Here is a 12,394-nt window from a genome sequence, read left to right on the forward strand (position 1 = left end):
CTAAAGAACACTGGCTGAGCTGATATTGCATAATAAATAAGTTCTGACGATATGTCAACCCTTTCATGCATAGTGTCCATACTTATATGTACTCAACTTAAGGATGTTTTTAGGAAAATGTTTTTAAAAGATGTAAATTGCCTCCAAATCACTTTGCTGTAGTTTAACACAAATCTTATTTGCTTTTTTTCAATGCAGCATGTCTCTGGTATATTTGCAAACTTTCTACACAAAATCTCAAATTAAATAAAGGAATAAATTTCCGGTGAGCAGATTAGCTTTTTTTAAAACTATTTAAAAAAAAAAAATTATTATTGAAGATAAATGTTTAGTGCCGAAATGAGCTGCATCATAGAATGTGTGTAAATTGTGTAAATTTTATAATTTGTCAAGGATATGGCTATATTTTGTTCAAAAATGATATCTTCTATAATTCTGGTCAATATCTTAGACCTGAATTGTAACATTTTTGTTTAGAAAGATACTGGAAGATTTGTTTTAAATTTCAGGTATGTTTTATCTTTTTTTACTCACCGTATCCCTACACATGGACAAACATTTTACATTTTCTGCGAGTGATATTTAGAAAAGGCAAACGAAAAGCCATCAAAAGAATCTGGAAATATTTTAAAATAATTTATGCATGAAAGGGTTCATTTAGATTATGTTAGATTAGATATTGAATGTTTTCATTGTAGCTGTATGTGTATTAGTGTGGCCATAATGCAAATCAGCCTTTTTATAGTGAAAGTCTTTGCAGTTTGATATATTATGTGATTCTGAAGTTATTAGCACATTAAAGATGCCCTGCCAGTCTTTGTCTTGTTGAAAAAAAAAACAGCCATGCATAATAACTACACAAATGCTCTTTTCATAGAGTAGAGATAACTCAATCCATTGGTGTAATGTGTGTTTTGCAACATTGTTCTCTCTTACCTTGCACTTCCTCTTCCACTCTAAATACTAAGCGTTAAACACTTACGAAACTGTGTGCATGCTAGCACTCTGATGCATTGGTCAGGCATTGGGACTGTTGGATTTAAAAGCTTCTCTTGTATGCCAACAGTTATAGCCTAGAGGGTCTGGCAGCAGAGAGGGATGATGGGAAACGATGGCAGGTGCAGGGAGCACGCTCTTCTCAGGACCAGCAGAGCGAAGACACAGGCTCCCAGGTGTCTCTCACTGAGGAAGGGCAGGACTCAGACCTGGGAGACAGCAGCAGTCTGGACAGTCAGGTAGGTGGTAGTTAATGGTCTCCTGGCCACCAGGGATGACAATCCCAGTCAGCAGCAGTTTGTTCTTTTTCTGCTCTAAAAAACATGCTGTATCTTAACAAGGTCTGGATAATGAGCTGGTGAGATAAGGCAGATGTACTAGGGCAAGGAAACATGCTGTGTGTGTGTGTGTGTGTGTGTGTGTGTGTGTGTGTGTGTCCCTCCACGATCACAAATACCTCCCCCTGCAATATATGATAAAGAGAGAGGACAAGAGGACAAGAGTAGGGTCCAGAAAAAAAACAAAAACTTTTTTTTAATATATCAATGTGACAATTATCAGAGATTTTCTTCAGACAACATTTAATAATCTTTAAATGTTCTAAATAAACAGTGCACATATTAGTGCTTCCTAATTCTGGTCCTGGAATAAAAGTTTTTTTTTGTTTTGTTTTGTTTTTTGTTTGTTTGCTCTAATACACCTGATTCAACAAATCAGACAATAAAGTAAGGTGTTAAGGAAGGAATAAAACATGTGTGGGCGTGCTGTCATAGGTACATAATCACTGACCGGTGGGTTGGTGCGGACTGAAAGTGGAGGTACCGTTACCACCCTGAAGTTGATTATTTTTCCAATAACAGCACATCCAGAAGCAGTTTTATTCCTTTATACCACAGGAATTTACTAACAATTTTTTAAAAATTCAATTAAAGAATGAATTTTTTATTATTAACAACATTTTTTTAATTCAATTAAAAAACATTGTACTTTTATTTGTTTATACGTACATATAGAGTTATGGAATGTTGGTGAAACAAGTTAGTTCCTTTTATCACTTACTTTATAGCAGCTATAAACAGTCACCAGTCTCTCGTTCTTCTCTGTTTTTAATAATGAGTCAAAAACAATAGTGAACAATAAAAACAATAATGAATCAAAAAAGGCAATTACAGAAACTTACAGAAAAAAGCTGTCTGTCCTTAAGACTTTTCTGTGTCGGAAAACTTCAGTGTACTGTGTTCATGGTTGAAGGCGCACATTAATTTTAACCTTGTGGCCAGCACTAATATCTGAGCTACTGTTATAGAAAATAAATCAACACATTCTGACCAATCAGAGTCAAGAATTCAACAGTGCACTGACATCAGGGGCAAGTCATTACAAGACAGCAGTTAACAGTTAACAGGCAGTGTTAGACATGTACATTCTGAAACAGTCATAATACATTTTTTTTTTAGAAATCGAGAAGATATCGGCCATTCAGACGCAGCTGTAAATCTATGACTCTTCCCCTCCGAGAGAGTGTCTCCATGCTGTCCATCAGTCAGAGGGACATTGATGGTGAGTCATCTCTTGCTGTCTGTGTATCTGTTGGAGCAGAATGGTTACTCTGAGATGTTGGCTAAATATAATTGGAAGGTCAGCAGTGCTCATCAAGCATGGTAGAGACTAGTATTACCAAAAAGCGATTCTGATGAAGCACCATATTTTCTCCCTTTAAGTTCCATTTCTGTATTTTCAGAGAAATACCTGGTGTTAATAAACTACTGTTATGGCTTCTTTTATGCCCTCAATTACCACCATTCAGCAAAAGCAAGGGTTCGGCAAAAGAGACGGATTTCTTTTACTTTGAACATCGCTCCACTTCTTCAAAAAGTGAAACGTGATTTTTCAGTCAGCTCTTCATCCAGTGATGAGGAGGACTCTATACGTAAGTTATAACTGTAGAGTATCAGCAGTAGTGAAAACTTTACAATCCCCAAATAGAAACTAGTAGAAACATTGCAGCTAGCTGTAGAACTGTAGAATTAGGTATAGTTATATCAAATATCAAGCTGGCTCCAAAAGAATGTATTCATAAATTGTTCGCAAGGGCATACACAAGAAACATGGTCTTCTGGAAAATCCAATTTGTTCAGAAAACCATTCCAAGAGAAATTTATATATAACTTATAAATAGCTATGGATTATTCTGTCAAGTTTAAATTGCTTATTTATTTCGATTGCACACAATAAATGTATTACGAGTTTCTAGTGAAAAGACTAGATATTCAATTAGATATTCAGTGAAGTGAGCCCTATAAAAGGAGTTAGAGTTACGCTCCAGTCGACTAAAAGTCGTAAGTCGTAATTCGGAATTCCTATTCAGGAACTTGGAAAGGTCTCCTCAACCATGAGTTCAGCAAGTGATCTCAAATCGACATGGCTACTCACACCATCAACACTAAACAAACTAGCACTTCTTACCTTTTAATCAGTTATATGAGCTATATGTACTACTATTTGCTTCAGATCAATCAACATACAGAGAGTGAGGATTTTCTCACTTGTGCAGAGGTCAAAAATGACATAATTCTGAGTTTTGAATTCCCACTTCCTGTATTACTTCAAGATTTAGTACATGCCATGTTTAGGAGGTGTTTTTTTTCACCATTTAGTTGCCATTTTGTCATTTTCAACTCTGTGATTTTTTGTTTTGTGGCCGTCACTAAATGCAAATTAGCTGTGCTGTGAATGTGTTTGGTAATGTACGATGATTGTGATGTGTTTGGCATTTATCAACAGGTATGCATGAGTACGGAGAAAATCAGCATTACCAAACCTTAAATCTGGTTCAGTTTAGCCGATGAAAACATTTACAGAACACTTTACTAAAATATTGATTATTGAAGCCCACTGTTTGTTAGAACCAATCCAAAACAAGAATTATAAGCGGAGAGGTCAGACACAGCACCCTAAAATCCGAACACAGCTGTGAAATGACTGTTTCTGAGCCCAGCAGTTATTTTTGCCCTCTTGAATCCTCATGCTTTTACTGTGGGTTAAAGATTAGCACGTACTGAAATGTTTACAATATTTTTCCATCTCCATGGCTGAGTTGCTAACAACATAACCTTGCCAACTTTCTCCACTTTGTCTTCTTTTGGAACCGTTTCTACCAAAGCCCCTGAATTACCGTCTTTCAGCATGACTGTAAAACTGACACTGTTTTGCGGTTTTCATATTTTCAATAGACATGTCCCTGCTTTCCCATGACTCTCATACAAAAGAATGTGAGAATTTTCTCTTTTAACGATGCGATAAAATATACTGATTAAAAATTCTAATGAAGAAAATAAGATTTAGTTGATATATTATGCAAACAGTTTATTTTGGTTAAATATATCCTGAATAAGTGAATTTGATTTGACTTTGATTTGATTTGCTTTATTGCTGTCTTTCCAGCTGTGAGATCATGTGGTAGCACTTCAAATTCTCTGGCCTACAGGTGAGACCTCCTACAGTTTGCTAACTTGGTAAAAGATCCAGTGCTTATAACTTTGTACCCCCCCCCCATCTACACTGCATATCCCAGGAACTTTGCATAATGACAATTATGATTAATAATCAATAATATTAATATTACACCAACTGTGGTATTAACGTACTGTTGGGAAACTAAATATTTAGATCACTTAGAGAGTATACAAACATTATATACACTGAGTTGCCAGTTTATTATGTACAATAATCTTTTACATAGAATACATATCTGGGGTAAAAACTGTGCCAAATCAAATATGTGGGTCAATGAGTCACAGTGGAGCAGCCGAAAGAGCAACAACAACTACAACATATAATACATATACTAATTTTTCTAAAAAAAATTTTAAAAAGTTATGTACGCAGTACCTGTCAAAGATTTTGACACACCTGCACATAGAGGGTCCTCATTTTTACTATTTTCTACTATTTGTCAATAGAAATTTTTTAGCATTATGAAATTACCTGTGAAATTATACAGCAAACAAAATTATACATACCAAGATGAACATATACAGTATGTACATCACTGAATTTAATTTAACCGTCTTAAAGCAAAATAATAAAAACAAAAAGATAAACTGTATATATACATAAAACCTTTGTATATATTGTAATATTTTGTGTGTGTGTGTGTCTTTGTTCAGCATCACAGAAGAGGAGCCTGGCCCTTTAAGGGGAGATTTTGAAGGAAAAATTGAGAACAAAGTGAGCCGCACGTTTAGTTACCTGAAGAGTAAGATGTATAAGAAGTCTAGGGTAAGTTATAACCCTCATGTCTGTTCACTCGTTTCTGACTAAAGATCGGTTACAACTGTATGATGATTTTCGGTCTGATTTTGCTGTCACAGATAAAAGTCACAGAGAATTTGTTAGTGATGTGTTGAGAGTGGTCTTAGCACACATAATGTGGCATACTCACCAGTGGCAGATTTAGTGCCACTGTGAGCAAAGATGGCCAACAGCAAATTTCTGGCAGTGTCAGAAATGTGAGAGTGTGAGATTCACATTAATTAATATAACGATACCAGCCTACATTGTTGGCTCCTTGTACAGTGAGTTGCAAAGCTACCACACATGCTAATGAACATAAAAAATCTTTACTAGCCCAAGCTCACTTTGAATCACTTTGAATTCCATATTGTCCTCTTTTACACAACCTCAAATGGCTCCAAACTCCTCTTCTTCACCTTTTAAACCATGCTTTCTCTAGCTACTAATCTGCTGAGGGCTTGCTGTCTGTTTACACCAGCCCATTGTATGCACTCATGTATGCAATTTATCACACAGTCAGGCGGTGATTTTATTACGATCATCTCGTACAGTGTGACAAGTAATAATCTTAAAACACTGCTGTATTCGCACAGTGTAAACCAGGCTTAAATAACACTGATGATTTTTACATTTATTTTTTCAACATACTTACGTAGTGCTAATGTGCTGTGCAGTCTAGTGGTTATTTTCTCCCCTTAAACAGCACAACAAATGCAACAGTGTGTACTGCAGTAAATGGTATTACTTTGCAGTTCTGAGTAATGGCTGTGTGAGTCAGCTGTCCTGATATCAGAGAGGTGAAGCTCTGGTTAAACACTAGTAAAAGCTTGAGAACTGTTAAAGTACCTCACCCGTCTGTTCTACAGAGGAAGTCAGGCAGGAAGATGAGATAGTGCACTACCTACAAGGCCTGTCGTTTTAGTACTTCCTTATAGAAGGTTACTATACATACCAGAGGCATGCTGGAAATCAGGCAGACTAAGTTTTTTAACTTGAAGCCTTTACTAGGGATTACACTGCAACCCGATGATGTCATGATCATCGCCTTTTAGCGTCTACTGATCAGTTTCACTTATACCACAGTGAACACTGTGTTTTGATTGTGAGCTAATTTAGCTGATCCTAAATCAGTCCTGAACAAAGGAAGAGCACCTCCTATGTTGAGCTCATCACTTCCTCTATGCTGCGTGTGTGAAGCTGAAGTGTCTCGCCTCTCAGTGAGCGAGCCTCTGAAGGCTCTAGTCCTCTGACCGTTATGTTAAGTTATAGAAAGCTTTTTGAACATGGTCGCTACATTAAGATACTCGGCTTTAAAGAAGAAGAGGTAGGTTGACTTTCAAGCATTCTGTTAGGTCATTAGAATAAGGAGTTTATGTTCATTGCCATTGTAGCTGGTAGAGTTTTTGGTAGGTATTTTCACCTCAGTAACAGTGCTAGTCATCTCTACAGTCCTCAGACATTATGAATTTGAAGGGATTTTCCCTTGAAATTTTGGGTCATTTTGACCATTTGAGAAAAGGCATTTTAGACGTAGCTGTCTGCACTGCAATGGCCTTGCTTTTGCTCTTTTGTCCACTTTGTTGCAAACAGGAAGTAGGCAATAGGGGAACTTAACTAAGACAACAGTGTTAAATTCTACTTATGTGCATGACAGTGCAATGCAAATGTTGTTAAATGCATTTAAATGTTTTAAATGTTTTTTTCACAACACAAGACCTTTGAGAAAATGACAAGATTGTTTAAAATTGTTTAAAATATTAGTATTGTCTGTGTGTTAAAAGTCTGTGAAACTCACTGTCTCTCTTTCTTGCCCACTATACTATCCGCCATACAGGAAAAAGACAAAGAGAAGAGTCGTGAAAAAGAAGCCAGAGAAAAGGAAAAGAAGGCCGTGAACGGGCATTTGTTCAGCTCTGTGATCTTGGGACATGCAGCTCTTTGCCAGCACTGTAACAAAACCCTCAACGTTAAGGACACTTTCAGTTGTACGGGTAAGAGACTGCCACTCTAAATTTTGCTGTAGATTTTGTGCCACTTCCTGTCTTGTGCATTCAGGTCCAGTGCAAATGCTTTATTGCTCCAGATATGCACTAGTGAAATCTTTGGAGATATTTTGATTTCTTAAAACTGTGACTTTAGGCATTATTACATAATCGATGCAAGAACAGGGATAAAAATCATGAGCATAGGATGGAGACAGCATGTCTGCCACCTCGCCACTGGGGAAACTGAACTCTTTGGAAAACAGTGAAGATTGACATTACATATGGTGTGACTCATATGAGTAAGTGCATCAGCTACAGCAAATGCCTTGGAGTCTTTAGCCTCAAGCAATTCCATGAGAGCTACCATGAGAGGACCACTGGAATCAGGATTACTCAGAATATTGGTTTGTGTTGAAAGCAGCTTTGCAGACCCAGTGTGTTTAAATGGACTTCTGTTAGTGAGCAAGAAAATCCTACGCTCTCCTGACATGATGATACAATTATTTGTTGTAGTTTCTACTGTTTCTACTGATTTTTCCAAGTGGACTAAGGCCCCAAAAATCAGTTTAATCGATCAATAACTTGTCTTAAATGTGTTACTTTATCAGCATTTATCCAAATGCATATCTATCTATCTATATATACATATAAACACACAGTGCATCGCAGCTTGCTGCTTATGGGGCCAGAGTGACCATGCTGACCACTATCCACCATTGAAAGCATCTACAATGGGCATGTGATCATCAGATGCCTCGTCTGGTCTGATAAATTACATTTTCTTTTACATCATGTGGATGGCCGGGTGCGTGTGTGTCACATACTGTACCTGGGGAAGAGATGGCACCACGATGCACTATGGGAAAAAGGCAAACTGGCGGAAGCAGTGTGATGCTCTGGGCAATGTTCTGCTGGGAAACCTTGTGTCCTGGCATTCATGTGGATGTTACTTTGACACGTACCACCTACCTAAACATTGTTGCAGACCAAGTACACCCCTTCATGGCAACGGTATTCCCTAATGGCAGTGGCCACTTTCAGCAGGATAATGTGCCCTGCCACACAGCAAAAATTGCTCAGGAATGGTTTGTAAAACATGATAAAGAGTTCGGGGTGTTGATTTGGCCTCCAAATTTCCCAGATCTTGATTCTATCGAGCATCTCTGGGATGTACTGGACAAGTCTGATCCATGGAGGCCCCACCTCGCATCTCACAGGACTTAAGGATCTGCTGCTAACGTCTTGGTGCTGGATAGCACAGCACACCTTCAGAGGTCTTGTAGAGTCCACGCCTTGATGGGTCAGAGCTGTTTGAGCAGCACAGGGGGGACCTAAACAGTATTAGGCAGGCGGCTTTAATGCTATGGCTGATCTGTGTAAATGCTCTCTACAGATGAACAGACTACAGTTTATTACCAACAATTTTTCCAAATTGTGGCTTTACCATAGAGTGTCTTGCATAGTGTTGCAACCTCGAACTGAAATGGACTTCATTGGGATTATACACTATATGTCCAAATGTTTGTGGACACCTGGCCATCACATCCATATGTGGTTCTTCCCCAAACTGTTGTTACAAATTTGGAAGCACAAAATTGCCTAGAATGACTTTGTATGCTGTAGCATTAGGATTTCCCTTCACTGGGACTAAGAGGCCCAAACATGTTCCAGCATAACAGTGCCCCTGTACACAAAGTGAGCCCCATGAAGACATGGTTTGCCATGAAGTGGAATGCCAACTGCACTCCAGGCCTCCTCACCCACCATCAGTGCCTGACCTCACTAATGCTCTTGTGAATCACTATGCAGATTCCCACAGCCACGTTCCAAAATCTAGTGGAAAGCCTTCCCAGAAGAGTGGAGGACTAAGCAGGGATTAACTTCACATTAATGCCCATGGTTTTGGAAAGAGATCTTCAATAAGCACTTATGGGTATGATGGTCGGGTGTCCACATACTTTTGGCTATATAGTACATGTCAGATATTTAGCTTGCTAATGAAGAAGTACATATTAGTAATATCAGTAGTTGAGTTTATGGCCCTGAGTTCACTACTCTATTTCCCCCTATTGAAATAAAAGAGACTAGCTCTTGTTTCTAATTTTTCAATTATTCTAAATTCATATGGTGGACCAGATTAAAGCCCTTATCTGGCTGGTCCTGCCCCATGGGCCATGTTTGACACCTCTGCTTTGATTTAATTCAGCGTTTAGAGCAACTGCCACTTCACTGATCGCCACAGATGACTGTGCAAAAGCAGGTCATTTTTGAGATTGGAAATAGAAATTGAATTTTTTTCATAACTAATACACAATACTATTAGAACTTCCTTGTCCTACATCACCGGACATATTGTCATTTCACAAGGCAGCTTTATTGCTCAACAGCACATCCATTTCTGGTAACCTTCCTTTTTTGCTTCCTCAAGGACTAGTCAAAGTGAGATCCGCTTCATTTAGAGACTGAGAGGTTTTTTTTCGTATTCATTTCTAGATTTGTTTTTATGACCTTTAGCCATGAAGGATTTGGTATGCTTTTGAATAGTTCCATTTCCATGAACCATAAGTTCAGTCCATGCGCCTACAACTGGATTACACTTCTCCCTCTTAGCTGAGTTCTAGCACAGAAGAACCATGTATACTCATTTGTAATGAATCCTTTTATTTCTACTCTACAGTATACAGCAAATATGCCCTACTAATTGTTAATAGAATGACTCTAGCATCTGTTTAGTGTTTATCTATTTGTTTTACATACACATTAAATTGACCTTCGTATATTTCTGTTCATTAGAAATAATATGGTAATAAATAATTTTTATTCTAATCTCAGTGAAGCAGTAAATTTGCCAACAAAGCAGTGATGACTGAGCACAATATTAGATGAGATATCTATCGAAAACTTGACGATGAAACTATTAGGGTTGAGCAAAGCATTATATCACAAGGTGTCATTGATGGCATAATAATGATGTTGTGCAAACTATTACAGACACACACATATGCTTAAAGGTCAGCCAGCTGCATTCATGATTTCTAAGTGTTTCACGACTGTAATGCTCTACCAAAAACTTTACACTTACAGCTCTGTTGTCTATCCTTTTGTGTAACTTACACTTTCACTGGACAACATGATGATAGAGTAAATAATCTACCTTGTTTGCATTCACTTGGTTCAGCTTGGTTCCACAAAAAAGACATTTGTTAATGGCAAAATTTGTTCGTGGGATTAATCCTGCTAGCTACTCCTGCAGTGAACACTGTAACAAAAATCCACATTTGAGGATTCACTTGCTAGAACTAAGTCAAATAGAGTCGTTGTAAATAAATTGGTGACATTACATTTGACTTACACTATATATACTTTTATAAATATCACAGTAACAGATAATTGTCTGTTAAATCTAGTAGATGATATGGCTGTTCCAGTCAGATCCCTGATTTTTAAGGAAAGTCTCTGGTTTTCAGGATTTTGTGGATTGCAGCCTGGGTTTATTTGTGTGCTTGGTGGAGTTTCCTGGCTGGCACAGTCTTTACCACTTTGACTCTAGGGCAAGTCGCAAACCCAAGACTATGATTTAAGCAAATCACTCTTATTAACCCTTGGGTTTTCTGACTGGGGAAGAATCTTATTTTACGTAGTCATTTTGTGCTCACTGATCCAGGATAAGCTTATGGAACAAATTCAGTATATTCGTACACAGGATGTGCTTCCCATGCTTGTTTTAAACCACTGATGTATTTTCATGTTTTTTTTTTTTTTTCATTTTCAATGATCAAAACTAATGCAACAAATGTTCTTGAATGGTGGCTCATATAAAGTGTTTGTTCTCTTTTAGTTTGCAGTGTGTTTGTTCACAAGAGCTGCCGAGACAGCATTCCTGCGTGTACCAAAGGAAAGGTAAGGAACATCTCTGTGAAGTCGATTTAAATGGATTTCTTAATTACAAACCAACAGAATGCTTTTAAAAATGAATTTGCCTTTTCTATGTCTCCTTTTCAGTTTTTAAAACAGCCCCAGATTGTTATACCAGAGTCGACCACCATGTCTGGAGTCACTTTAAGAACAAAAAGTATGTTGTGTGTCATTTCTTTTCCCAAACTAAGTGGCACATTGTTCAGTACTGCATTGTTATCTTACTATATTTGTATGTTTGTTTATTTATATATTTAGCCTCTGCCCCACGGGAAAGGCCCTGGTCAGCCATTTTGTCTCCAGACGACCACCTCTCTTTGGTGGCCACTCCCCGTAGACACACAAGCATCATGCCTTTCAACAGCAGCAACCTGTCCAAAAGCATGTCCATCAGCAACATTGCAGCGTGAGGATCCAATTTAACTTTGTATTAATTACTGAGTGCTAACCCAGAACCTTAAAGGAAATCTCTACCCTGAAACTTACATGAAAATTTAAGCTTTGGAAGCTGTTCTGTTTGAGCAGAGTCTATGGATGAGTAGATGAGAGAGCTGGACAGACTAAATGACTAGAGCACCGCTGCGTCACTCCCTTTAGGTAGAGATGAATACCCGTTGGCACCACTATTAGTGGGCAATCAAATGGCATTGTGGGTAATGTAGAAATATGTTAAACCAATTGAAAATAGACCAATTTGTCAATTAAAATGTTTAAACCACAAACGTCGACTCAGAATTTAACCATAAAATAAATATTTTTCTCAACTGAAAATGATATATTGATTATAAATATTGACTGATGTTGTTCACGGTGGATTTTTCCTTTAACAAGTGTGCTGCCTCGTCCCCCATGCATCTAAAAATCCTTGTAAAATGTTTCCTGAAAATAAAAGTCATAACTGGAAACCTTTATTAACTCCTGAGAATTTGATTAGGCCTTTGATCGATTTATAGCTACCAGCCGTAAGAACCTCCAACTCACTTCCTTGTTGTCTTCCTTCAGATTTGATGAAATGCCATTAAAGAATCTGAGATATTTATCCCAGTCAACTGACAATTTGCACAAAGCCAACAAGGTCAACGAGTCCACCGAGTCTCTGATAGATGAAGGTAAGCAGCCTCATTTCCTCCTGAAAAGCCCTTCATCTGTTTCTATTTCCTGGAGCCTCCTCTTATCTTCCCAAACAGCTAGTGAGCAGGTGC

General features: G+C 37.8%; 1 protein-coding gene across 7 annotated transcripts in view; it reads left to right on the forward strand.

Annotated features, from left to right (window-relative positions):
* The window catches only part of LOC113536658 (A-kinase anchor protein 13), an 80,684-nt gene that overhangs the window by 49,993 nt on the left and 18,297 nt on the right, over positions 1-12,394 (forward strand). For all 7 annotated transcript variants that reach the window (XM_026930745.3, XM_026930744.3, XM_026930748.3 and 4 more), the window contains 9 exons: positions 1,067-1,235; positions 2,454-2,556; positions 4,441-4,483; positions 5,166-5,277; positions 7,127-7,283; positions 11,116-11,177; positions 11,280-11,349; positions 11,451-11,598; positions 12,195-12,301. In XM_026930745.3, the coding sequence (XP_026786546.3) occupies positions 1,067-1,235; positions 2,454-2,556; positions 4,441-4,483; positions 5,166-5,277; positions 7,127-7,283; positions 11,116-11,177; positions 11,280-11,349; positions 11,451-11,598; positions 12,195-12,301 (971 nt within the window). The remainder of the gene's footprint in view (positions 1-1,066; positions 1,236-2,453; positions 2,557-4,440; positions 4,484-5,165; positions 5,278-7,126; positions 7,284-11,115; positions 11,178-11,279; positions 11,350-11,450; positions 11,599-12,194; positions 12,302-12,394) is intronic.

This window comes from Pangasianodon hypophthalmus, chromosome 11, assembly GCF_027358585.1.
Source record: "Pangasianodon hypophthalmus isolate fPanHyp1 chromosome 11, fPanHyp1.pri, whole genome shotgun sequence".
Lineage (NCBI taxonomy): Eukaryota > Metazoa > Chordata > Actinopteri > Siluriformes > Pangasiidae > Pangasianodon > Pangasianodon hypophthalmus.